The sequence below is a fragment of the Manis pentadactyla genome, chromosome 1 (genome assembly GCF_030020395.1).
Source record: "Manis pentadactyla isolate mManPen7 chromosome 1, mManPen7.hap1, whole genome shotgun sequence".
NCBI lineage: Eukaryota > Metazoa > Chordata > Mammalia > Pholidota > Manidae > Manis > Manis pentadactyla.
In genome coordinates, this window is record NC_080019.1 from 194,351,545 (window position 1) to 194,379,177 (window position 27,633).

The 27,633-nt window shown below is 56.0% G+C and overlaps 1 protein-coding gene across 3 annotated transcripts in view; it reads left to right on the plus strand.

Moving 5' to 3' along the window:
- Window positions 1-424: 424 nt before the first annotated feature.
- PDE9A (phosphodiesterase 9A) overlaps window positions 425-27,633 on the plus strand; it is an 89,174-nt gene continuing 61,965 nt past the window's right edge. For 2 of the 3 annotated variants that reach the window (XM_036876878.2, XM_036876879.2), the window contains exon 1: window positions 425-580. In XM_036876878.2, coding sequence (XP_036732773.2) covers window positions 512-580 — 69 coding nt within the window. In that variant the 5' untranslated portion in view covers window positions 425-511. Of the gene's footprint in view, window positions 581-17,315; window positions 17,367-27,633 lie in introns of all 3 variants that reach the window. The other variant, XM_036876881.2, reaches the window with a different exon arrangement.

Here is a 27,633-nt window from a genome sequence, read left to right on the forward strand (position 1 = left end):
AATTCATTAGCCACCTGGGTACCTAGGGGTCGCTATAGGCAACTGTCCTCCTGGGGAGGTGACCAGCCTGCAGCCAGAGGGGGTCGCTATGGGTATCTAGTCATATGGGGAGGTGACCAGCCCTGCAGCCAGAGGGGGTCGCTCGCTCTGGGCACCAGCCCAGAGGGCACTTGGCTCACTTGGCCCTTCCCCAGGGCTGCTGGGATGCAACGGAAGAAGTGGGGGTGTGCCTTAATGTGGGAAGGGAGAAGAAGGGGGTGGAGAGCGGGGAGGGAGCAGGGGAGGGGAGGGGAGGGAGCAGGGAGGGAGGGGCGCGCAGGGGGGCGGTGGCAGGAGGCGGAGCGAGCCGGGGGCGGTGCGGAGCGGGCTCGGCTCGCCGGCCGCTCCGGTTGGCTGGGCCCCGCCGTCCCCGCGCCGCCCCCGCCGCCCCCTCCTCCCGCGGCCCGCCCTCCCCCGGCTGCTGGCGTCGGGAAGTACAGTAAAAAGTCCAAGTGCCGCCGCTCAGCGCAAGATGGGATCCGGCTCCTCCAGCTACCGGCCCAAGGCCATCTACCTGGACATCGATGGGCGCATTCAGAAGGTACCCCCTCCCCCCCGACCCCGCCGTGCTCCCCGCTGCGCGCGCGCCCTGGTCCCTCCCCGGGACGGCGCGGGGGTCGCCGCGGCGGCGGGTGCGGGGCCAGGCGCGGGGACCCCGGCGAGAGTCGCGTCCGCGCGTCGGGGTCCGGGCTGCGGCCTCCAGCAACTTCGGCCCCCGCGGCGAGGCTCTGCGGGCAGGTGCCCCGCGCCCCGGGCCCCGGTGCAAAGGGGCGACTCGGGAGGGGCTATTTTTCCGGTTTCATGGGCAGAGCTTTCTTTGTGACAAACGCGAACAGACTGAGTTTGTCCGCTGGGAGGCTAGAGCGTGAAGTCTTTCCTTTCCCGCGAGCGACCCCCAGAACAGACGCCCCGGAGCTGGTGGCAGACCCGCGGGACAGGTCCCCGCGCACGGAGAGTGCAGAGGGGCCTCGGGGAACCCGCCGAGCTTCCTGGCCCAGGGGCAGGTGCGGGGGGCGGGGCGGCGCTCACCTTGTCAGCCCTTCTGTGTCCCCAGTCGGCAGGTGGTCAGCCCTGAGGGTAGGGAGGTGACTGGCTGCTGCACCTCCCAACCCGCAGAGGGACTGGGTGACCCGCTGGACCAGCTCTGGTACCTCTGCGCCCCTCCCCCACGTGTGAAACCTTCCAAATGCCATGGGTCCCTAACCACCTTGAGTCTCATAGGAAAGGCATCAGACCAGACCCTCTTTGTTCCTGACCCCTCCTTTTCTAAGTCCCTGGCATGGGTCTAGAGCAGCCCTGACCCATGCCTCTGATTGGTGTAGAGAGACAATAGAAGAGCTGGTTTGGAGTGGGGCGCTCTTTAGCCCTCTAAAGTGCACCCCAAAGCCATGGTGAGGAAATCACTCCCAAACCTCAGCCAGACACCACGGGGAAGCCCTGCAGCTGCCAGGTCTCACCTTGCTCTTCTCAAGGGAGCTTGGGAGAGATGCCCCAGACAGGCACAGAGTAGGTGCGGAGGAGGCCTGTGGTTCTGGGACGTGCCTCCACCTGACAGACCTGCTGCCGAGCCTCCCTCCGGCTCACAGGTCCCCGGCCAGACCAGGTGAAATGAGAAGTAGGCACCCCTTCCCCACCTGGCTGCCTAATGGTTGGGCAGGTGCTCAGCCCCTCTCACTTCACCAGTGCCCGGCAGTTGGTCAGTGGCAGATACAGCACTAGACCCAGGCTCCCTGACTCCCAGGACCCTGCACCTGTGACCTCACCAGAACATAACAGCCTCCCTAAAGTGGGGGGGGCCTCCCCACTGCTGAGCGCATCCCTGCTCCAGCATGCACACTCATGCATCCACCTACAGCACACACACATGTCTGCGTGTGGCATGCCCATGACACCACGTGTGTACACACACACACACATACAAGTAGGCACACACTTTTTCTACTCCCCCAGATGAGAATTACCAAAGACAGGTCTTTTTTATCTTTTGAAAGAAGTGAAACAAGATGCTGTCACAGGTCAGAAGTGGCAGCTCCTTCCCCTGAACCTTCTAGGGGCCTCCCCAGCCCCAGAAGCTTGAGCAGAAGAGAGAGAAAAGTAGAGTAGGTTCCAGGACATGGGGGGTGAGCCCTGAGCTGGGCTGGCTCAGCTGGCACTGTGGGCAGGGTGGTTTTTCACAGTGGACACCTGGAGATCACCCTGGAAAAGCATGGACACCGCATCCGGGAGGGAGACCATGGCCTTTGGAGGTGCAGATCCGGCACTGGGGGCTAGTTCACTGCCTTCTGTGATCCTGAGCAAGTCCCTGGGCCCCCCCAAGCTGGGGTGGTGTCACCAGAAGGTAACAGAGCATGTTGACAGAGCAACCCTGCTGGGGACGATGGGCATTTCATGCTCCTCTCTCTGTTGCTTGCATGTCCTTTATCTGGTACAGTACGGGGAGTGAGACCATGTCCTCAAACCTCTGCCAGCTTTGCAGGATTCTTGACCTTGCTCTGTGTCCTCTCTTTCTGCTCTGGACACTGTTGGAGGCCCAGAGCTGGACTTCTGGTTGAGAGCCCAGGCGTTTGGGGTTCCAAGCGTGTGCTGGAGAACGTCTGCTCACGCTCCCCGTCCAGCGGTGTTGTGGCGACTCAGTGTCTCAGCCAGGAGCTCTTTCCGCCTTGCGTTCAGTGGTGGTGGTTTCCTTTCTGAAAGTGCCAGGCCCTCCTTTGCCCACCGTCTCCTCTCCATGAAAGCCTGTGGAGCAGCCTGTGTTGCTCCCAAGGAGAGAGCGCAGGCAATGGGTCTGGAGCAGTACTGGGCAGGAGCTGCTTTGCACCACCTGGTCACCAGCCCTGCAGGTCCCACATTGGTCTGCACCCTGTCCCTCTAGTTACCCAGCTCCTGGGCATGCCATGTTGTCCCCAGAGAGTGCCCAAATGGGGAGGAAGAAGAAGACCTCCAAAATGGTGACTTCTGATATCCACTGGAGCGTAGGGTGAAGAGCCAGTGGTGTCCAAAGGAAGGCCCCAGACAGACGGATGGTCAGCACCACGTTCCCTGCCTAGGACGCAGCTGTGTGGTGATACTGCAGGCAGTTCGGGGACCTAGAGAAACCATCGCAGCCATGGGACGGCTAGGTCAGGGCTTTCTGACCTGAGGAAAATGCCAGACACCCAGGTCATGTGACCTGCGCAGGGCTGCACAGCAGGAGACCCGCAATGGGAATCTGGGGGCTCTTCAGCCACCTTGTGGGATCAGCCTTCCATCTGCAGGCTCTTCCTTCAGAGTTTGTGCAGAAGCAGCTTGGAGGACAGAGGTGGCTTACCCTCCCACTCTGGGCCCTGCATGAAAGGCAGAGTTCCAAGGTGGCTGAGAGCATGTGCCTGAAGCCAGACAGACTGTGGCCCCGTTCTCAGGCCCTGCTTGCATTTCTGTGGCCGCCGCTTATTACTCATGCTCTCTATGCCACTGTCATCTTGGTTGTAGCCTGGGGATGCTGACTGCAAGGCTTGTAAGACTCAGACAGACAAGGCAAATCACAGTCATGATCCAAACGTGTTTATTGAGCAGCTACTGTGCGCTGAGCTGAGGTCCAGAGAGAATGTGGCATTTACACCTGGTCAGTCCCACTGAGCAACGGCCTGACAAATAGCAAACAGCAGGTTTTACAGGGCACCCTGTGATGACAGAAGGACACGGCAAGGCCTGGCGGGTGGCAGGGGGCTGTGTTGCCAGCCACGTGTGGGACCTGATGACTAGGTTTCCTTCCTCCACCGAGCCTGGCTTTGTGGGAAGGAGCCCTCTTTGCCAACTCCAGAGCCATAGGATGACCCAGGCTAGGAACTTCTGGGCAGCCACGGGACAGCCTGGCGCAGCCAGCAGTTACCTGCGCACACCTGTCTCTGTCAGCTGTGCCTCCCTGGCACCAGGTGAAGCCATCCGCTGCTCCTGTCGAAGGAGGAAACGGGAGCCAGGGTCGTAAAGCCTGGACATCCAGGAACTCCTCTCTAAAAGCTGACCTGAAGCACCTGCTTTTCCTTCCCTCAGCCACCCTGGCTTCTACCTGCTCCTGCTCATGAACAGAGGGAGGGTGGCAGAGCTGCAATGCCCAGGGGTAGCAGGACAGGGCACTCTGCACTGGGAAGCTTGAGGGGCTCCTGCTTGGTGGCACGTTCAGATGTGTGTTTGCCAACCTTCCAAATGAGTCCAAGTGACACCTTTCTGGAACCCTTGGGCCTGGCCTGGGCCTTGGGTTTGCTGAGAAGCCTCGTCTGGGCAAGAATGACAGTCCTGGAGCTCCACGGGCCCGCAGGAAGGGACCACTCCATTGGCGCACTGCCCTGGTCTCGTGGCACCCTCAGGAACAGTCCTCTCGTCACAGCATTCTCCCAGAACCCCCTCAGCCCCTCTGAACTGCCACATTCTTGCCCCAGCCTTGCCCTGCCACCAAAACCAGGTCTGTAAGCAAACAGCCTCTTGAATTCACTAAGTTGTTTCTGCTCTAAAACGAGGGAACAAATAAAAACCCAAAGGGAAGAGCAGCGCTGGGAAGTTGTTTAACCATCTGCAAAGGACTGTGCCCAGCTCTCAATGGCTGGCCCTTCGTGGCTGGGCTCTGCCGGTGGCCACTCAGGGGGCAGAGGCCTGCTGGGCCTTCTCACACACTTCCAGCTTGGTTCTGTTGTGACTTGGGACCCCGGGTGGTGCCCCAAGGGTTCCTCTGAAGCTGGCATTCAGCCGCTGTGGGCCTGCGAGGCCCTGACCCGCTTCCCCCTGCCCAGAAGCTTTCCTCTGTGGCTCAGGCCCTCCTCCCCACACTTGGGGCCCAGGCCTCGGCACACCCAGCCAGCCTCTCCTCTAGTGCAAGGGACTCCCCCTCCATGCTACCTGTCTCTCCCTGCCCCTGCCCTGCTCTGGCCCGTGCCTCCCAAGGGACTCCAGGCTCCTCTGCTTTTGCTTCTGGCCTTTGGCACAAAGACTGGCATTTCCAGCTGGCTGCCCTTTGTCAGGGCAGCCTGCTGTCTGCTGTTCCAAGAGCGTGCCTGCCCCTAGCTTGCCCAGTGTGGCGAGCAAGGGGCCTTGAGTCCCTCCCTGCGTCCCGGGCACCCTTGGCCTCTCCTGGAATATGTCTGCCCTGCTGCCTAGCAGAACCCAGTGAAATGTGCTCTTGCTCTCAGACATGTGCACCTGCCTCATCCACACTCAGGCATCTGTTCCTCAGGCTCACGAGTACAGGGACGCGTCCCCTGGCTGGCAGACCTATCACAGACTCTCTGGGCCATAGCCTGTTCTGCTGCCCCCATCGCTGCCCGGCAGGCGGGCTCCCCTCTGCCGTCCTCAGCAGCCCCAGCCGCGTCCTTCAGATGTTCATGACTGAAGATCTTTGAAAGGATCCTGAAATGGTAGCACAGCTAAGAGCTACCAAGGGGAGTTGGAGAAGGGCGTCACCCCCCTTTTGGGGTTTCCAGTGTGAAAATGGAGGTGGTCTGGTAGTGACGGGGAGGCAGGAAGGGGTCATGTTGATTTCCGGCCTGGTTCCAGCTTGCAGTGACCCCTCTGTCTCCAGCCAGGTCACAGCTGGGCTGTGAAAATTAGTTAGAGTTCATCTCGCTTTTCAGCCTCTTTCAACAAGCAGATGAGCCATTAAAGCTCAGTAGCCTGGCTGCCTAAGATATTGTCCAGGGAGGGGGGCTTGGGGACAGGCTGTCCAATCCCAGCCCAGGCGCCCTGGAGTCGGGAGGCTGCTGGCCACCCTCCTCCTGCCCCTGGGCTGTGGTCTGCAGGCCTCCTAGACCCTACCTCTCCAACACCCAGAGGCCCCAGGGGGGCGGTGGCTGGGAGCTTGCACCCCGCCAATGCCATCAGGCTCAGGTGATGACTGCAGGCCTCGCAGACGAAATACACCTCACCTCCTCTGGGCGTGGCCCACGGGGGGTGGAGCCACAGTGCCCAAGTGGGGCCAGTGGTGGTGCCCCCATGGGGTGACTACAGATGGTACTAAGTGTATGGAAAGTGCCCAGGGCGGAGCTGGCCACCAGGGAGTCTCCGTGAAAGTCCTGTCCTCTGGCTGGCATGGCGTGGCCCCTGGCCACTCCTGGGCTCCCTCCCTGGCCCCTGGACTTGTCAACTCAGAGACTCTGGAAGAAGCCGGGCATCACTTCCTTGTCATTTGTTTCGTATCTCTGTGAGCCTGCTGCGAATCTGAACCAAAGCAACTGGCAAGGGGGGGGCAGTGCCAAGAGCCCCAAGACCCCAGGTCCACTGCCCATAGCCCCTTCATCCCTGCACTGAGCTGAGAGCGCCGGGGGCCTCCGCAGAGCTGCTGGGGGCTGGGGGCTGCTGCCTCTGAGCCATGCAGAGTATAGCTCTGGTTGTCAGAGAGGAAAGGCAAGAGCAGACGAAGGGCATGGCGTCCCGCCAGACAGCTTGTGTGGATTGTCCGCCGTGCAAATGAGATGTGACTCGGGGATGCAGCTGACCCCAGTGCCAGCCGCAGGGAGCCCAGGACACAGGCCCGGCAGTGGGGCAGCAGGGACCGCGTGGCCAGGTAGCCTCGGATCACTGGAGGCCGGTCCTCAGACCCTTCCCTGGCTTTGCTGTGCAGGTGGTGACAGGAATGCCCGCATGGCCCCTCCCACCACAGGGGCACAGGCTGAGCCGTCTCCATCCAGTCCCTCTTCCCCGGCTGCAGGGGACCCAGTGGGCCACAGTCTTGGGGGCCAGGGCAGGTCTCTGGAAGAAGGGCAAGAGAGTCCTGAGAAGGCACAGAAGGACCCAAGTGCACACCTGGACATGACAGCAGCCACCCGGCCTTACCCTGGCAAAGGGCTTCCCATGCTTCCCAACCTTCCCCCCCTTGGCCAGACAGGCTGCCCACAGCTGGGCACCCAGGACTCCCTGTCCACAGCAGCAGGAGCTGCAGCTCTGAAGGCGGCTCCCAGCCAGTGCAGTTTGCGGGCTAGTGGCCCAGCTTGGGAGGGCTGAGATGGAACTTGGTGCTCAGCCCACCCAGATGTTTCCTCCTGCTTTTGTGGTTGAGTGTCAGCATTTCCAGGGTTCTGAATCTTTTTGAGGAAAAAAAGTACTCTAAGCTAGTGCCCACCTAAAGATCCTTTATGCAGGAGCATAAAGTAGGCGCACCTCTCTCTGCGCATGTTTGGTCAATAGTCATATGTGGGGTGCCGTACAAATGCACTCAGTGGCCTGGGAGACAGCTCCAAACAGTTTCAACCCCAAAACACATCTCTGAGGTTGACAGCACTGCTTATGGGCCTTGGCCTCCCCCCATCTGCCTGTCTCCCCAACCCTGACCATGGTGCCACATGAACTCCCGGAATCACAGAGCTGATCAGTCACTTGCCCTGAGCAGAAGCCCACGACACCCCAGGAAGCTTGGTCTAGGCACAATTGAAGAGCCAGAATGTTTTATTCTGTTGGTTTTATATTCTCTGCCTAACGTTTTTTATTTTTAAAAATTGTAGTAAAAATACATCTAACAAAATTTTACCGTCTTAACCATTTCTAAGTGTACCGGTCGGTGGCGTTAGGTACATTCATGTTGTTGTGCACCATCCACTGTAAATTTTTCATCTGTCAGAACGTCCTTCCTTTTTAAGGCTGATTATATTCCGTTGTGTGTAAATACCACATTCTGTTTATCCCCTCATCTGTCCATGAAGCTGCCTGGTATTCTTAAACTTCAATCATTCCCATTTGTACTTCCTCAGTTTGCAATCGTAGGCCTGTTGCAATGGGTATATGATGTGTATATTATGTGTGTTCTGAAAAACTTTGTGTTGCCTAAAGCCTTCCCCCATTTCTTGGTCACAGTTGTGGTAATTTAGGGAAATGTATGTGGTGTGGTCTGTGAAACATGAGGCATTACAGGCAGGGAGAGGAGTGAAGTGTTGAGGAAAGACAGATACTTTTCAGATCCAGTTACACGGAGTCCGTTTACCAGCAGCACGATGCCGTGGTGGGGAGCACAGATTCTGGGGCAAGTCCGTCTGTGCTTGGACCTGTGCGGCCAGGTTGCTTCCCTGCCTCAGCGTCTCCACCTGTGATGCCGGTGATAGGGGTGAAGGCGGCACCCGCCTCCCAGGGTGGCTGTGATCAAAAGCGTAAATATGTACCAAGTGTTGAAATGGTGCCACATGTGGCAAGTGCTACATAAACTCATCATTATTTTCACTTATTATTTCTTTACGGGTTTGAGACCGCTGAATCTTTGTGACTGGTTAGGGCGCCTTACTGAGAACCCTAGCCTTGTGCTCCTGAGTTGGCCAGTGGCCCTGGGCAGCCCACCGTTGTCCCCTGCATGGGGCCACGTGTACAGCATGCTCTGTGGCATGGGGGGGACAGCCAGCCCCTAGGGGGCTTCTGGCTCAATGACGCTGCACAACCGCCTCAGCCCCCACTGCCTGCCTTCCCGCATTCTTCCCCACAAAGGACCACAAACACCTCTCGCTTCTCCTCCACCTATTTTGGAGGTGGAGCTCCGTGGGGACTGCAGTGAGAGGGGAGGGCGGGAGGGGCTCTGGGCCCAGGCAGGCGGGCAGCAAGGACACCAGCCTTAACCGTGGGGCAGCTTGCATGCCAGCGCGCACAGGTGCATTAGGGTCTCTGGGTTTAGGGCCCATTTATTTTGCCGGAGGGCATGGGAATGACACCCACAAGCACGGCAATTTCACAGACGAGTTGAGCCTCCCGTGGAAACACGCTGTCGCTGTCCGCGGAGCACCCTGGTATTTTTGTCATTTGGCCACTGGCCACACCTTCCCCACAGGCTCTCAGACCCCCATGTGCAGCCTGGGAGGGCTGCTCAACCCCGGAGGGGCACTTCGGGGAAACAAAGTCAGAGCCCACCTGGGGAATGGCAAGAGTCAGTGGCACTCATCTCAGTGTAGCCCAGAGCACTGCCATGAGGAGGTTTTGGGCAGCCATGGTGGTGTCCAGATGGGTCCGGCCAGCCTCGGGACCAGCTGATTTATTTGTAAGCAGAACAGTTAACAGAGCCCTGTGATTCAGGCTATCTTTATCCTCACAGCTTCTGCCTTTGGGGAATTTTTCTAAAAAGCTTTGATAGTCTTACAAATAACAGAAAAAGAAGCACAGTGCATTTGACATTGCTGTCTGGAGATCTACAACAACATCTCCGCCCAGAATTTCACATTTGCAAGAGCAGCTAAGCCAGAGCGAGGCAGTGGGAAGGCTGGCGACCAGCAGAAGCCATGGCTGGGCTGGTGAGCCGTTGGTAGCTCCTGCCATTTCCAAAGTGCTTTGGGGAACAGCCCCCCAAATGTGTTTGCTCAGGGTTGTGTTATATAAGTTTCACATGGGGAAAAGTTAAGATGTAAGCAGCGTTTAAAAATGAATGGTCATACATACTCCGAAATCTTTTAATGAGGCCTCTTATCTAAGCCTGAAATGTCTTACCAGCACTACTAATAACAGAAAATCAGAGCTTAGAACAATCCTGGGAACATGCCCATAACCATGTGCCACTGGGATCCGTAAGACAGAACACTTCCACCTGGGCACACAGCTGTGGTTCTGACATGTACTTGAGCCCTATTTGCCAGCGGGTCTGTGAAGGGTGAGATGGCAGGGGGCCTGGAGTATTCCAAGGAGCGGGGGTCTGGCGACAAGCTTCCAGTGGCAAAGGAGTAAATGGGGGAAGGGTAGGCACCATGAATTTCTTCTGAAAGTATTTCTTGAAGCAGTGCTAGGTGGCACTGAGTGGACACATGTTAAGTGACCCATGTGCATGTCACATGTGGATGTCAGAGGAGCAGGGGGCCCCTGAAGGCTGAAGGAGTTGAGAAGTGACAGGCAGTGGGGCGAGGCCTGCCTTCCCAGGGGTCTGCAGTATTAAGGCAGTGCCTCTAGCCCCGACCTGCCCTCTTAAGGGGCTTGGCTTCTGGAAAAAGGAACCAGGAGCTGGTGCTTTCAGCCAGTGCTGTGAGCCCAATGGGAATTCTTTGGTTCCATGCAGAAGGCCACATGGGCACGTGACACACAGTGAGACTCATGTGCTGCACACTGGGCAGGGGGATCGCGGGGCCCGGGAGACACTGCCCCAGCTGACGTCACATCACAGCGACACACCACCCCCAAAGGCCAGCAGCCCCGAGCAGAACCCCGGTCTTTGGCACAGCCCATGCAGGGTGAGAGCAGCACGGTGGGAAGGCCCTCCCCGCGGTGGCAGGCAGGGAGCTGACTTGGACCAGCTCGAGACCCCTGTTGCCCACACTCAGAGACATTTCTTTTCTGGCAGGAAAACTATGCTCAATTTTTCTAATGAAATTTCAAAGGCAAATAAAAAAAAGAAAAGAGAGAAAGTAAAGGCAGGAGGGAGGGAGGAAGGGCTTCCCCGGCTCCTCCCTGCCTGCTGCCAGCCGAGACTCTGGCGCCTCCAGTTTCCATGCACCCGGCCACTGTGGGCCAGGGCACCCTGCATCTTGACTCTCACCCGCCCACATTGTCACCTTGTCCTGCCATCGCTCCTGTGGGTCCCCAGCTCATTGCTGTTGTGGGTTGAGCTGTGCCCCCGACAAGTCCTGCCCTCCCCCTGGTACCTGTGAATGAGACTGTATTTGGAAATAGGGTGGGTCTTTGCAGATAGGATCAAGGTGACTGACGCGGCCATATGGGATGAGGGCCATATAACATACTCAATCCCATGTGACTGTCCATCAGAAGAGGGAAGCTTGGTCATACAGAGGAAAGAAGACACCAGCACAGTGAAGGAGGCCATGAAAATGGGAGCAGAGACTGGCAGGACGCTTCTGGAAACCAAAGTACGCCAGGCGTTGCAGGCAACCTCCAGAAGCTGGCAGAGAGGCAAGGAAGGATTCTCCCCCGAGCCTCAGAAGGGCCCACCCCTGCCACCCCCCGGGGAGCTCCAGGTCCACGTGGCTGCCCTGTCCTCCTGCACAGATGGCCCTGCTTCATCCCCCAGCAGAGGTGCAGGGCAAGGCATGGGGAAGCCGCAGACAACCCCAGCGTGCCTGCAGGCTGGGACCACCTGGCTTCTGCGTTTTGAACAATGAGGACATTGTACTGGGGGGGTTCCCCCAAATTCCCAGCAGCCCATGAATGTATCCATTTGGACAGGAAATCACTAGAAAACAGGGAGATACTGGGCCGATTTTCAAGAGGATAAATAATGTGGCTTCCAGCAAATACAGCCAGTAAGGAGGGCACTGATTTGGACAGAATTGTTAGACCCCCCTCAACTTCAAACTTATTCTCCCAGCAGGTGGGACACAGAGGTCAGGGGTGGTGAACGATTTCCAGCATCACTTGAAAATGCTTGGATGAGGGGACAGCAGCAGTGTGGGGGCTACACCGAGGTAAATCAGGTCCCTGTGTAATCCCAGCAAGGCGGCTCCAGCAGGGAGGCGCACCAGCCATCCTCTGAGAGCCTCCACATGGGCTCTCTGGAAAGGGCTCAATTGCACAAATTCCCCAGAGGCCATAGGGTCTGCTCCCTCCTCCTAATCCCCAGCCGCAGGGCTGACCACATGCCATTCCACTAAGGCCTCCTGCGGCCCCCCAGGGGCTCCTCCCAAGGGGGGCTGAAGGACAGACGCTCTCCGGGTGAATAGCCGGTGCCCCATGGTACCCCTGCTGGGAGATGGTGGAGGCATAGGCGCCGCTTGCTAACCTCGGTGTCAGAGCTCTCTGCACCTAAGCTGGGGAGGGGCTGCCTGCCCCCCAGTCTGAGGTCTTGGCCCTTGCCTAGACACTGCCGTTCTCATGCACGTGAAAGGACTTGAGGGGCCGCATGTTGGGAGGAGGTGCAACACCAGGGTGGTCCCCAGCACCTCCTCTCTGCCTTCTCCCATTCCCCTGGGGCACCAAGGAGCCCTGACCCAGAGACGGGGTCACACTCAGGGTCCTGATGCAGCACAGCCGGCACACAGGCCCAGGGAGAAGGGGGCAGAGGTTACGCAGAAGGGCCAGGCGGGGCCCACGGGGGCAAACACCAGGGTCAGCCTCCACACTGCCTCTTGCGTGAATCAGATCTCAAGAAGTACAGCCAATTTAGATCAGAGAGACAACTTCATAAACGTCCTCACATGAAACAGTCCCAGGAAGAGAGCTCCCTCTCAGCCCATTTCTCATTCTTTCAGCTCCCTGCTTTTTGCATATTCAGTCCCCTGTGATCCACTATTTTTAAGAGTGGAAATTGGTCTCAAACTCCAGGAGTGAGAAAAAAAAAAAACAAATGACGCAGGATGACAAGAGCGGCAGTGGATCAGCCCTGAGGAGTGGGTTCAGTGCCGGGGAGGCCGAGACCTCCGCAGACGCAGGACGGGCAAACGGGCCCTGGAATCCTGCTGAGCTGCAAGGCAGCCAGAGCCGAGCTGCAGGGGCTGTTTGGACAGTCTGGGCTGCTAACTGCCTCCTGCTACCGCACATTGTCAAGAAGGGCAGGAACACCCCACAGATCGCCAGCCTCTTCCCTTCGGCCTCCCCGCCTCCCTGCACCCTCCCAGGCCCACACCAGCCCCAGGGAACGGAGTGACTGGCAGCCTTGGCCCAGCACCTGAGCCTTTGCTGCCTCCTCTCTCTGCTCCACCCTCCTGCCCCCACCCCCAAGTGTGGCCCCGCTCCAGTGTGCACTCAGTGCCTCCCGCCACCTGCAACAAAGGCCCAGGCTTCTTGGAACAGGGGCCGAGGGGACATGAGTTCCCCAGGGTGGCTGTCACAAATTGCCACCAACAGCCTGACTGAAAACAGCGGAAATTCGTTCTCTCACAGTTCTGGAAGCCAGAAGCCCAAACCCGGCATCACTGGGCCAGCATTGAGGTGTGAGCAGAGCTCTACTCCCTCCAGAGGCTCCCAGGAGAGTCCGTTCCTGCCTCTTCCAGCTTCTGGTGGCTGCCAGCAGATTGGGGCTGTGGCCCTGACCCTCCAGCCTTCAAGGCCAACATCTGCAGAGCTCTGTCTGCCCCATGCTCGCATGGCCTTCTCTCTGTGCGGGCCAGCTCTCCCTCCACCGGCCTTGTGATTCTGTGATTTCATTTAGGACCACCTGGATAATCTGCGGGGAAATCTCTTCTCAAAATCTTCCATCTAATCCCATCCACAAAGCCTGTCACCTAAAGTGGAATGCCCAGCCCCTTGGTCAGGGCATGGGTATCTGAGGGTGGCACATTATTTGGGGACTGCAGGGCTCTTAGACCCTTAACTGTAAATACGTTTCTAGCCCAAGTCGCACCACATTTCCTTGACTGCACAGGCTCTCCTCACGTGATCTCTGTTCCCTAACCCCAGTGGGGTCACAGGTCTGGAGCATGGTTGGTGGGGGAGGGCAAAGCAAGGCAGCTGCCCTTTGCTCACCTCCAGCCTGATGTCCCCCTGCTCTGGTGGCCTCCACATCCCTTGGGGCCAGCCCTCTCTCACAGGTGCGTCACGCCTACTTTACTTCCGTGCGCCTTGTTGTGCTCACTGCCTGCCCTGCCGGCCAGCTGCACGCTACAGTGGAGCCTCAGCTATCCTTGTACTCTTCCGCCAAATTCTGCTGTCCATTTTCATTGAATTAAGTAATGCCATTCTAGGCAAAGGTGCCCCTCAAATCCTTTTGCTAATGGACATATGCCGAGGGCCTCCTGTGTGCTAGACCCGAAAGGAGGTGCATGGTAATGGGATGGGCCCTGGGAGGCCACGGTGGCTTCAGAGCAGCAGCCTCAAACCCCCTCTCCCACCAGCTGCCACCACCCCGCTTACTCACCCAGTGGCCCTGGAATCTGCAGACTGGGGTTTGCATCCAACCCTGCAACGTGCTGGTTGTAGGATCCTGGGCCTCAGTTTCTGCACCTGTAAAAAGGGGATGGTACCCACCTAGCAGACATTTATATAGTGCCTGCAGCATACCAGATATCTTCGTGAGTATTTTATTATAGAGCCTACTCTTATCTTCCCCGTGTTGCACATGAGGAAAGTATGCAATGAAGTGGGTAAGGAATCTGCCCACAATCCCAGAGTTCATGGGAGACAGAGATGGGAGTTGAACTTGGAAGGCTGGCTTCGGGCTTCATGCCACGCAGCACAGGCTTCCAGGGAGAAGTGCACCCGTGGGATGAGCTGGTTCTTCGGGCATCTGGGGCTGGGGGCAGAACTGCACCACAGGGGCCTCACAGCACCTCGAAGCAGATGGAGCAGAGTTGGCATTCTTCCCACTTTGAGGATGAGAAGACTGATTCAGAGATACTGAGAGACTCTCCCAGGACTACATGATTTGCTGGAGAAAGAACCTGGGTTAGGTCTCAAAACCTCAGCTCACAGCCTTTCCACCTGCCAGTCAGGGGCTCCCTGGGTTGCTTTTCTATCTCTTTGTGGCCTTACAGGCTCTGCCAGGGCAGTGAAGTTGCTCTGCAGGGGCCTCTCTTCATGCATGCCCCAAACCAGCTCTCCCATGACTGCATGGAGCTTCGTACGTGTGCCACCCCTGAACTTTGCATTCGCCCACACGTGCCCTTCGTCACCCGGCAGTGGAGTCCTGCACCGAGCCACGACCTCTTTGCGTCTCCTTGCGCTGCCTTTGCTTGTCACTGTACGCTTGGCGCTTGCTCTCCCTTTTCACTTCCACTCACTTAACTCTCTGAGCCTGAATATCTGCAAAACAGGAATAACAATACCACCTTCAAGGCATGCTTTGAGGATAAAAGATAATGTGCGTTCAAGCAATAAATGGCAAGGCAAGGAAAGGAGACTGTCTCTCTCACACACACACACACACACACACACACACACACACACACACAAACTTCAAGTCAAGATCCACACGATGCCCGCACACTGCATTTGCTTGCTACCTTCTTAAATCTCTTTGTATCCATGCTTCATCCCCTTTATGTTCCTGCCATTTATTCATTGAAAAACACATGTTACTTTTGATCCTTAAAATATGCCTTAGGGCTAGAGACACAGCAACACAGACAACCTGAGAAATAATGAGAGGACTGTTGTTAATTATCTTTCCATGTGATAATCACAGCGGGGCTATCTTAACCCCTAAGACAGCGATCTCATATTTTCGAGATACACGCTGAAATACATACAGATGAAGCAATTATGATGTCTACAATGAGTTTAAAATAATCCCAGTCAGGGGAGAAGTTGGGGTGCAAATGAGCAGGATGGGTCTCGTGAGATAATTGTTGGTGCTGGGCGGTGGAAAGCGAGGCTTCGTTGCACACGCCTTCCGCTTTGCACGTTTGAGCATTTCCATTATACAAAACATTTTTTTCAAGAATATGTATGTAATGTGCCTGGCTCATAGTAATAAGTAGTAGTTTCTGTTATTATTTTATATTCTTTTCAAATGCAGTGACCAGAAAAATACCTCCTAAGTTAGAAAAGGAAATGAGGCCTATTACAGATTTTATTTTAGCAAACAAAACAGCAATGTTATCCTGCCTGGTGGGTAATCCATTCTGAATGTGACATTAATGTTAAGTATCCTAAGAACAAGGAGAAAAACAGAATGAACAATGTGCTCAAATGTATATGTATGTAAAATGTATAACTAGGGGTGAGTTGCAGATGAATTACAAGTATACATAGGTATATGTATAGGTAGATGATAGATAGATAGATAGATAGATAAATAGATAGATAGATCGGTAGATAGCCTACCATTTTTTCTTTGGTGAGCACGTATTTATTTCTTGAGTGATAAACAATAAAATGTAGGATTTTGGTGTTGGTCACTTTTTAGCTTGTTCATTTGATGCATTAAACACTTGTAATTCTCAGGCACTGAAAAGGCAATGAAAAGTCACCTTTTAACTACCCCAAAGATAGTAAAGTCGTGACTTCACCATTGGGTTAGAGTTTGGCTGTCCTATGGGCCGGCTGATTGGGGTCTAACTCCTACAGCTGGAGAGTGAGACCCAGGAACCAGACTGAAATATTCTAAGTTGCTTTGAGGACAGGAAAAACCTCATGAAAGCTTATAGAAGCTTATATAAAAGCTTAATAGTTTATAAAAGCTATTAAAAAAAAGAATCATGGTCTGGTAGGCAGAAGAAAAGGATTTGAATTGGTTTATTTTCCATTGGGAGGGGTGCCTAAACCAGTATTCACTCTAAGTATACAATCAGAAGTACCCGCAGTTTGAGAACAGGGTGAACAGAATGCATAGGAAGCAGTGAGCGTGGCAAGGAAGTCCAGTCGGCTTCCCGCCCAGACCATGGTTACAAGGCCGATTTCGGGCCCAGCATGCATCTATCTCTGGGCCTGGAGCCAGGTGGGCCCAGGTCTGCACCCGGGACCACTCTGGCCGGGCTAGGCCGGCCCCTCCTCTTTCTGTGGCTCGGAGTCCTCATCTGTGAAGAGGATTATGGCGACCCCAAGCTTATGAGAACCCAGGGTCACAGGTCTTGTAAGGCACTTGGCTCAGCTTCTGGCCCAAGCATGGGCTCAGTCTGTTAGCTGGTGGTAGTGGTAATGGTATTGGTGGTGGTGGTGGTAGAGATGCCGGTAGTGGTGACATTTATGGTAGTGGTGACAATGATGGTGGTGTGACAGTGAGGGTGGAGATGATGGAGGTGGTGGTGATGGTGGCGATGGTGGGCGTGTGGGTGGAGGCATTGGCATTAGTAGTGGCACAACATAGAACCAGCAGATGCAAATTTTGGTCCCAGCCCATTCACACAAGGGGGTGCTCGGGCACAGGCGTTCCCCCATCTGATGGACGGATCCCGTGCCCACTATTGGGATCTAAAGGAACTGCCCCAGGTCCTGCCCTCGAAGACCTTATCTTCCAAAGACTTCCTTTGTTTTGTCTGACAGGGGGAAAGCTAACACTAACCGGGGCGAGCTCAAATTGATAATTAACCTATCGAAGTTTTTGTTAATTCTACCTGGTGACCCTAATATGACAGACATTTGTGCTGACGGAACCCTAGCCTTCATTGCACTTCAGATGCTGCTGGGTGTGGTGGGCACTCAGTGCGGGGTGGCTGGCCAGAGCAGTTGGCCCGCCTTGCGACGGCACGCCCCAGTCAAGGCCCCCTTTTGTGCCATACTCCCCCAAAACACCCGGCAATGCCGACTTGCTGAGTTTAGGCACCGTGTCCTCAAAGTCTCTTGCTTGGGAAAATGGCCTTTGAGGGGTCGAGGAGGAACTTCCCCACATCCGGAGGAAGAGTTCCAAGGGGCCCTTCCCGTAATCCCAGCTGCCATTTGACTCAGCACTTAGTGTGTGCCAGGCCCTCTCTCTGTCCTGATGGGTCTGCCTGACACGTCTTAAGCAAGGTGTGTTCATCCTCACTTTGCAGGTGAAGAATCAGAGCCTCTGAAGGTTGAGACATCTGCGCTGGGTCAAGCGGGTAAGAGGCTGGATGTGAACTTGTCTCTGGCTCCTCGCTACCCACCCCTCTACCCTGCATGTGCCTGAAGCAGAGGGCAACCCTAGGGCCCGGCCAGGGGTGATCCTAGGGGTGTGGGGCAGCTGGGGCAGCACAGCTCTGGCCTGCCCCGGGGCCTGCCGAGAGCAGTCGCTCACCAGGGTCGCTCTGCTGGCCGTCCTCCTTGCCGGGGTCCTCCCTGCCCTGATGGCCAAAGAGTTGGGGCAGTGATTTGCAGAATTACAGCACCTGAAGTGGTTTTTTTTTTCACAAAATTTAAATGCAGTCCTAATATATGAGGTGTATATCAACAGGGGACACAGATCAGAGCCCATTTATCTTGTAAATTCAAATCTATAGCACCCAGCAGAGAATCAGATGGAAGCAAGACGATCCAGGTGTGAGCACCACGTTTGGAGCTGGGGGTATGGGATGGCAGCCTCAGGCTCGCATTGTCTCGGCCTCGGTTAGCTTCAGTCGGGTTCGTTGGCTCCCAAAACACTGCGGAAGGAGAGCCCTGGCCAGGACCATGTGTGGCCCTATACCCTGCCCGCCATCGGGCACCTACAGGACACTCCATCTTAGGGCAGCAGTCGTGGGTGGCCTCGTGGGGAACCTGACCCCAAAGAACGTGTCGCTCCTCAGATATACTGAGTGCTTGCTTTGGGACAGGGTCTGAAGCAGACCTCCCTAGAGGAAGGCCCTCTGAATTCCGGGCTGCTGGGACTGCCCAGCACCCCCCACCCCGCGCCCCCGGCAGCACTGGGTGAGGCTCCCCATCGCACCCAGTCCAGGCTCAGACCCGCTGCAGCCGCCTGGGGAGGAGGGGAGGACTCCACACCCTTCCTGGTCACTCAAAACCGCACTTCAGCAGGGCTGGAAGATGTGAATCTGTGGGCCATTCAGATGGGGTCTGGAGTTTTAGAAATTCTTTAGTAAGAAGTCCTGGCCCGTAGGGAGCCTGGCCTGGCTGTAGGGGTGGGAGCAGCTTCCCGCCTGCGTGGCCTGGGGGCCTGGGGTCACGGGGTCAGGTGGGACCCTCCAGCCTTCTGGTCTCCGTGCGGTCGCCTGGCCCGTGTACCCACGGCCAGCACAGAACCTCGGAACCTTCTTCATTCCATCCCAGGCATCACCTGGCCTCACTCGGTGCCCCCAACTCCTGCCCCTCTGCCCCTGCTCTGTCTCTGCCATTCCACCCCCCCACGCTGCGATGCCCTGGTGGTACCTCCCCCTCAGGAGCCCGTTCCTCCCACTCCTACCTAAATGCTATTTACATTCTGATTTTTGCCCTCTGGCTAACTGTCGTTTAATTTTCTCATCCGCTTGACTTAATGCCAAAGAGTATTCATTCCAAACAAAAATGGTAAAGACCTTTTTCTCCCATAAGAATTTTATGTAAATGTAGCACAGCCTGCTAAATGTTCATGAGCTAGTTCTGTTAGCAATTACGAATCTCAGCATCAAGATCTGGATAACTTTCTTGGTTATAAAACCCTGCATATTCATTGTAGAATATTTGAAAAATGCAGAGCAGTATAAAAAAGAAGATAAAATAACCCATTATCCCACCAGACAGTGGAACTGCTACTCACATTTCAGGACCTGTCCTGCTGGTGTTTGTACCTGTGAGCGTGGGTGCATATGTGTGTGTAGCTTTTTTAACATAATTTTTATCCTGATCACTTTAACTCAGCATTACATGAATAATATTTTCAATGTAGCATTAAATAGCCTTCAGAAGTATGATTTTAATGCTTATGTAACATTACATCAGACTTACTAAAATGTAGTCATTGTATAGGAGAAATTTAATAGTCTTCAAGAGCATTATACAACGTTACATCATGGAGACTTACTAAAATAATCATTGTGTATGAGACGTTCAGCTGAATCCCATTCCCATTTCTCTGCGATAACCACGCAAGAGGAACACCCCTGGGTGTGCCTCTTTGCAGAGCGGCAGCGTTGGGCAGCGGTTTGGGCATAAATTCTGGAAGGTGACTGGCTCCCTGCAAAGATAAGCTGACTCATGGAAAACAGAACGGTGCCTGTAACTTAATAAATGCTCGTATTATTAGGTTTGCTGTTATTATTTCCTAAAGTGCAATTCCTGGAAATGGGATTCTGGGTCAAAGAGCACACGTATTGCCAAATTGCTTTTCACCAAGGCTATGTGGACACACATTCCTGGCAGCCAGAGGTGGTGTCATCACCTTATTTGAAATAAGCTCCTGGGGATAATTATAGGTTAAGAACTAATGCAGAGACATCTCTGCACCCTTTGCTCAAATTCCCCCAATGGTGACATCTTGCAAAACTGCTTGGACCTAATCTCAACCAGCAATATTGATGGGGAGCCCATCGTCCACTTCATCGGGATTCCCCCGTTTGACTCTGCCCAGCTGAGTGCGTGTTGAGTTCTGCACAGTTGTGTCACACATGTCCTTCACCAGTCATGGAGCAGAGCAGGGCCCCTTTCCCCCACCCCCACTTCCTTCCCCTACCCCGTCCCTGTCTCCTGGCTAGCGCTGATCTGTTCTCCATCACCATTATTTTGTCACGTCAGGAATGTCTTGTAAATGGAATCACGCAGCATGCAGCCTTCTGGGCCTGGCTCTTACGCATTCAGCATTAATCCCTTGAGGCCCATCCCAGATCCCGGGTGTTGTGTAGATCAATGATTCATTACTTTTTATTGCTTAGTAGTGTCTCACGATGTGGACGGACCACAGGGCGTTTGGCATTCGCTGGCTGAAGGGCATCTTGGTGGCTTCCAGATTTGAGCAATCCATCACTCTTTCATTATTGCTAGTTTGCGTATTCGCCTTCATTTTCTTGGAGGCCAGTGTGGCCATTTTTAGAAGTCAGGACCCTTAGTTTGGTTGGGTAGATTTCTGTAATTTGACATTTTTAATTAATAAATATCATCATCAAGTTACAAAACTAAATAAGAGTTTGACAAAGTGTTAATGCTGAGATTTAAGCTGCCTGGGGGCTGAGGGCATAGCCAACATGAATATAGTGAGACGGCCAGACGTGGACGAGGCTGGAGAAGGCGTCCAGCTCTAAGGAACCAGAAGAGGCACAGCGGGGCAGGCCACAGCGGGCAGCGCGGAGGAGCAGGGCTCGCCCCCTCCCCTGGGAGGGGCACCTTGGTGGGGAGAAGGCGCCTTCCCTCCTTTCACCCCTGAGGACAGTGGCATGCCCGCAGGGCCAGGTGCTTATCATTTAAAACCACCTGGGAGCAAAGACTGTAGAAGAATTATAATGGGGAAAACTTTGCTGGAGATTCATTACTCTAAGTTCAGAGAAGCTCTGTGAAAATCGTTGCTAAGGCAGGTGCATAAAAATCTCCCAGTCAATGTCAGCAGGACGACAGGACAGCGATGCCATCACACGTTGTACAGCAGCCACCCTGGAAGCATGACTTAGAAGGGCCGACAATTCCTTAGTGATTTGGAAAGGAAATTAATGCCACCCTGATTTCCCAGCTTCGTGAGATCATCTCCTTGGTGAAGAAGATTGATTCTCTGCCTCACAGAGCAAATTCCCAGAGACACCTGCTCTCCGGGGGGTCGCCTCCAGCCATCCCCAACCCCAGCCTAAACCTCCAGTTTGTTGTCTCCTTAAGGCAGGGTTTGGAGCTTTGCCTAATGTGGCACCACAAATAGCCATGTGAAAACCCACTATTTCTCGTGGTAATCGACTTCATGCCAAGCCAAACTTGAATTTGACAGACCCAGCAAGAAATGTTCTCAGCAGCTGCAGAAAGTGCCTCAAATAGAAATAGGAACCTGAGCTCAGGGTCTGCTCTCCGGTCTAGTGTGGAGGACGTGAGGGACACTCCGCACCCCACCTGGGAGGCGCTCAGGGGCATGGGGGGCTGGCTGTGCCCTGCTTTCTGTGGAGCTCTGCTCTGTTGTTACGCCTCCTGCCTGGGTTTCTAATTCCCAGAAGAGATCCTAATTTCCTCAGTAGCTATTGCCAAGTGCATTTGTATTAAATAGTTACCGAAATGGCCGGGACAGTGACATCCCTGTGACATGTGGAGCCCACATGAACCCTGCAACCGCGTTTTCTCACGCATCCCTGCCAGGCCCCTCAGGACCCCGGGCACCCCGCCTCCCCAGGGCCGCCCTCTCCCCAGGCAGCCAGGCCCATCTGCCCGCCTGGGGACTCAGAGGCCCAGCTCCAGGCGGTTCACCCCACACGCCTACTGGGTCAGTCGTTGCCTTAAAAAAGGGAAAGGCAAGAAATAAAAAGAGAACAGATGGGGTTACGCCTCCACCCCATGCCGGGCCCACCCGGGCTGCAGGCCCGGCTCCGCAAGCCTCTAGGCCTGAACACCAACAATCACGGCAGCCCCAGCCATCTGTGCAGGTGCTGGGCCAGCCGCGCACCATGGCCAAGGGCGCGGAGGGCTGGGAGTGGGGTCGAGGCTCCAGGGCGGCCTGCACACCAGCCCCTCCCTCTCCAGGGCCACAGCTGGAGCCGAGCTGCATAAAACCCGGGGGCGTCACAGTTCTGGCAGTTTCCCTCCGGACGGAACCTGCTGCAGAATTGAAGGATTGGTCTCCACAGGCCTCTTGCTGGAGAATGGGGCCCATCCAGCTTCATATCACACCTTTCAGGCTCAGGAAGACACACCGCACAGGCTCAGGAAGACTCACTGCAGTGAGCCCGGAGAGCTGGGGTAGAGACCACAGTCTGAACTGGGAAGCAGACACAAAGCCCTGCAAGTGGGTGGAAGAACCTTCCGGAAAGGTCTGGCACAGCTGGGGCTGCCCCAGTCTGTGGGTGAGTACCTCCTGGCCTGCTGGCTTTGCTGGAGCCTGGAACTCCCACCCCATGGCCTTGCTGGGCCTGTGTCCTGCTCTCCAGGCAGTGCGCACCTGCTCCTGCCACAGAGCGCTGGCCCTCGCCACTCACCGGGAAGTCCCACCCGAAGCCCCTCCTGACCCACGCTATGCGCTCAGACCTCAGTGCACAGCTGCATTCCCACAGGAAAGTCCTGGCTGAACGCTCTTCCAGGGAACTGAGAACCCCTTTAGGCCGTGCTTCGACTCACAGGAAGACCCCAGAGTGCCCTCTGGGAGCTCCCATCCAGCAACGATCGGTCCTCACCCGCCTGACCTCACAGCAGGAAACTCCATTATCTGGAGACCCCCTGGGTCCTCCTGCCTTTTGGGACCAAAACAGCACAATGTGTGGCTGTGGACGGGAGCTTGAAGGGCCCCTGCCTGCCTCCTGCCCCCAGTGAGCCTCTGAATGGGGTGTCCAGGGACACAGCAGAGAACACAGAGCCACCAGGCGCTTCCTCAATGGAACCACGTCCCAGGAAGAGGCCTCTGCACTCAAAGTCAAAGAGAGATCCCCCCAGTCCTTTGGAAACTGCCCCGTCCTGTCTCTTTAGCCCAGAGCCACCTGGACTCGGGTTTGGCAGCCCTTCCGCCACCTGCCCCACAACTCCCAGCCTGTCCTAAGCATATTGGTCGCGATGCTTTCGATACCTAAAAACAGAAACGGTCCTGTGCCAATTCAGGAAGCTCTGGTTCTGCTTGGGGTTGATGGGTGTGAGGGGGTCTCACCAAGAGTCTGTGATTAGGCTGTCACGGTCCCCAGGACCCGGAGTGCCAGGAAGCCCAGGCAGGCCAGCGCCTCCTGCTCTGCTCTGCTCCCTCCCAGGCCTCCTCTGGCCCCTGTGGTCAGCACCTCCCTCTTGTCCCTCCATCATGAGTGAGCCAGTGTGGTCAGCCCAGGACAGATTCCCCGCGGCTCTGCGCTCAATTGCCACCAGCTCTGAAGTACTTGGTAAAGTTCCTGTGAGGAAAGGTGATGGGTCCTGTCCAGTCAGGTCAGGTGCTGGGGACAGGGCGGGGTCACCAGGAGCCAGGGCTGCCTTTCCAGGATGGCCAGTTGGTGGAGGCACCCCATACTGTGATGGGTGGGGGCTGCTCACTGCAGTCCCTGGGTTCTGCTATGAACTAGAGGACGTCCATCAGAAAGGTGCCCCACTTGGCCAACCCGGCTGAAAGGTGCAGCCCTGACCAGGACGCTGTTCCCGCTTCCTGGGCCCCCAATAGGGATGGGTCAGGGCCGGTCCTGCCAAGCCACAAGTGCAGTCTGCCTGTGTGTGCTCCAGCGACACCATCTCTCTTCCTTGTCTTGTTTACTGTTGATCAGTCCCAACAAAGCAGCAGAATCACCCCCTGAACACACCTGCCTGCACACCTCCTCCCACACCCAACACACCTGCCTGCACACCTCCTCCCACACCCAACACACCTGCCTGCACACCTCCTCCCACACCCAACACACCTGCCCGCACACCTCCATTCCTGCCTTTCTGGACTCGAAGGGTAGTTCCCTACCCAAGAAACAATGGAAGCAGAGGAGCTGGGTTAGATGCTCTTCCTTCAAGTTCTGGAAATTCTGGATTGTAATTTGAAGTCGTGCTGCAGTAACATAGGTGCCAGACAAGGTGTGGCAAAATGTCGTCCATGTGCATTTGGCGGCTCAGAAAGCCCTGGAGGCGTGCACCCAGAGCCAGGGACCTTGGAGCCAGCGGGGACTGCGGGGTTCCTGGGCAGCTGCGGCGCGACATTAAATTTTGTGTTAAAGGGGTGGTGGCCTGAGTGATTCCTTCCAAACATGCTCCGTCACATGCTGCTCATCACAGCCCTGAGAGGCAGGTGGAGCTGATGTGACCGACCCCAGTACAGAATGGCACACAGAGGCTGCATGTGCTCCTCGGTCTTGCCCGTGAGGAGTGTGTGAAAGAGAAGCCAGTGGACAGAGGGGTAATTGGCAGGAGTGAGCGCTGAACTCATAACTCTTGCCACAACATCGCCAGCAGGAGGCTGGTTTGAATGTAGACGCCAAAGACGTGTGAACAGCCTAGAGTCATAGATGTTGTCAGGGGTGTGCACCAGACAGAGTGGCCTGGGACACAATGCTGACTAGCCCCTTTAGCTCTGTGTGCCTCAGTTTCCTTGTGGGGATCCCTTAGGATGGGTCTTTTGTGGTCCTCTCAGTGAGTCTCAGGCACTCAGCCTTGCAGGCCGCAGGAAGGCCCAGACTCCACAGTTAGTTCCCCCTGACATTCACAGGCCCTGGCTGAGCGAGAAGGAAGATCAGTGTGCAAGGGCATGCGGCCCCCAAGCTCTCATGTGTTCTCTTGTGTTGGTTTATGTCACAGCACTGCCAGTCGAACCACGAGGAAGTTTGGGGTGTCCACCTGTACTTACGGGCTCCAGGCCTAATCTGCCGCAAGTTGGGCAGAAGTCTTTATTTTTCCATTAATGTTTATGCTGCCACATCTCACTTTTAAATTTAATTTTATCAACACTTTTTTTTTCTGAACAAAAGTTCTTTGTTTCTGAATACATAATAAAGGATTTGCAAAATGCTGCAACAGTGAACAAAAAGCCTTGTGCCCTCCTGGCTGCCTGGGGGGTCTTCCCAGGCCAACCAAGCATTTCTGCGGGGCTGGGCTGGTTGCCCACAGCCAGGAACTGCCCATCTAGGCTGGGAGCTGGTCCAGACACCTGGCGAAGAATGCTTCTGTCCCAGCCACGGTTGGGGTTGAGGTGCGGCCCCTCCCAGCCTCTCCCCTGCATTGACCCTGCTAAATGCCTGTTAACTGGATAAGGAAGGTAAAAGCATGACGCTCGCACAGATGCACAGGGACCACACATCACAGATTCTCACCTAACTCATTAGGTGAACACAGGACCAGTAAGATGTCACAGCCAGTTTCAAAGGCAAAGAACCATGGTGACACGCTGCAGGGCAGGCGCACTGAGACAGATTTACAGATGAATGCACCATGACTTTCCATGGGAGATGCCCTGCGTAACCTTCCCTGCTTACTCCAGATTTCCTCTCTGCCTCCCAGCCCATTGTCAGAAACAACCGTGGAGAGAGGTCCTTCTGGACCACAGAGTAAGGCTGGCCTCACTGTTGGCTCACTGGACCTAAGAGTTGGCTGGATGGTGTGCCTGGGGACAGCCAAGCACCCGTGTGCCATATGAGCCCTCTTGAGTTTGCCCCACTAGACCGCACAGCTGCACTTTTTAGAGCTTCTGTTATTTGCTGCCCCGAGGCCAGGCAGGCAAGCACAGACTCCCATCCAGACGTCCCTGCACTATTTATGGATTTGGATGACATCACTGCAGAGCTCAGTGAAGTTCCCCGTTGCTCATTCAGTCCTTTGTACTTTGTTCTTCCAGTAAGTTCTGGGTTAGCAATCTCATGAAACTGGTTTTTAATGAAAAAGAGCTCTAGAAATCCCTGTCGACCCACCGGAACAGGCTGAACATTGTCCTTCCCTCCGGGGCTCTGAGGTGGTCCTCCTTCAGTGCCGGCACAAACTCAGAGCACTCGGGAGGTGTCACAGCAAAGCAAGGCCACCTGCAGGTGACAGCCAAAGTCCTGTGCCCATCTTACAGAGGCTAACACTGAAGTGCGGAGAAGCCATGGCTTGTCAGGACTGAGGCGAGCAACTTCCACCTCCCCGATGACTGCAGTGGCCCCGGGAAAGGCCATTCTGGAGAGGCCGCCACCCCACGGCCATACACCTGCCCTTCTCAGATGCTCCCCTTGTGTCTCCTTGGGTCTAGCACCAAAAGCCTGTGGTTTGAAGTGGTCTTGCCAGATGTGACCTCTGAGATGGCCCCTGCCCTGTGACCTGAGGGGCTGGATGGAGTCCCTACTGGCCAAGGAATGCCGGTGTGCCCACGGGACCCCCAATCCAGGGCAGGGACTCCGTAAAGGTACCAGGTCTGCTTGAAGCCTGGCAAAAGCTGCCCCTGCTCCCAGGCTGGTGGTGCCCCCCACCCCCTCGCCAGGCCCCATGTGCATGGCACAGCAGCAGGGACCCCGAGTGAGGGGGAGCATGGCGCCCTCAGCGGCCACCTCTCTGCTGGGCAAGACCCCACAGGGCTCAGCTTGGAGCAGTGGCTCCTAATCCAATGAAATGCAGACCCCCAGGGCCCAGCCCAGACCCACTGCCTCAGAATCCCTGAGCTGGGGCCCGGATGTCAGCATTCTGTCAACTGGATGCACACGGTGGGGAGCATCTCCTGAGCAGACCCCAGGAGGACAGCTCCACTTCCCTGGCCAAGCCCCTCGCCCTTCTCTGGAGTCTCGGGCAAATCAAGAGTGTTCACAGACAGAGCCTGCCCCTACCTTTACTGGGGCCTGGAATGACCACACAGCCGACCACACCAGGTGGGAAGGAAATTCACAGAGGTAGAGATGGGAAAGTCGAAAGGAGCTGTGTCAGTGGGTGAGTGTCACCCCAGACCCAGCTCCTGGCCACATCCCTCTTGGCACAGCCAGAAGCGCCTTGGCCTGAACTGCAGGACCCAGGCCTGTGCTGGGAACCACAGGGACATGCCATGGAGAAAAGACACAGTCAGATAAAGGCAAGGCTCCCTCTGGCTGTGGGGTCTCGCTTCTCAGGGAACCACTGCATCCTGACGGCCAGAACAAGGGAGGAAGGGGCGCCACAGAGGACGGGGTCAGGAGGCGAGCAGGGGAGGGGTGTTGGTGAGGACTCGGACCCAAAGGACAAGCCCTAGAACCGTGGGAGCCCAGCCCAGGTGATAGGCCTTCTTTTGTGGGCACGCAGGACCCAGCAAAGGTTTCTGCACAGAAAAGTGGCACGAACAAGTCTGGGTTCTAGAAAGCAAGGAGGCTGGAACTGGGGCGAGACCAGGCTGGGGACACACAGAGGCTGCTGCCAGCCTGGGGGTCCCCAGGGCCCAGCCATGACTACCATATCACAGTGCAGGGTGCTCAGAGAGCAGGCAGCAGCCCCCAGCCAGACACACTGGCTTTGTCTCAGTGGTGCCAGGCCGGCAGCCCACGGGAAGCCATGTTGGTCCCAGAAGGCTCAGGTCATGGGGAATATCCGCTTGCTCTGTTCCACCATTCCCAGTGAAGGGAGGTGCAAACTGACCTCGGCTGAAACGGGGTGTGCAGGGGGCCCTGAGCAGGAACCGCTTCCTGGCCTGCTCACGCGCCCAGGAGCAGCAGGACCCTGGCGGCCATCCCAGGGACAGTGGGGAAGGCACCTGGGGAAGGAAACGGGGCTGTGGCAGGGGCTGCCCACCCACCATCCAGCCTTGAAGGTTCATGGGCAGCCCCTGCCACAGTCAGGACCCTCTGGACCAGAGATGTTGAGGCCACCATGTTTCCCCCTGCCTGGCAGGCTGGATGCCAGGCCCTTTGCACTTCGTTTCCC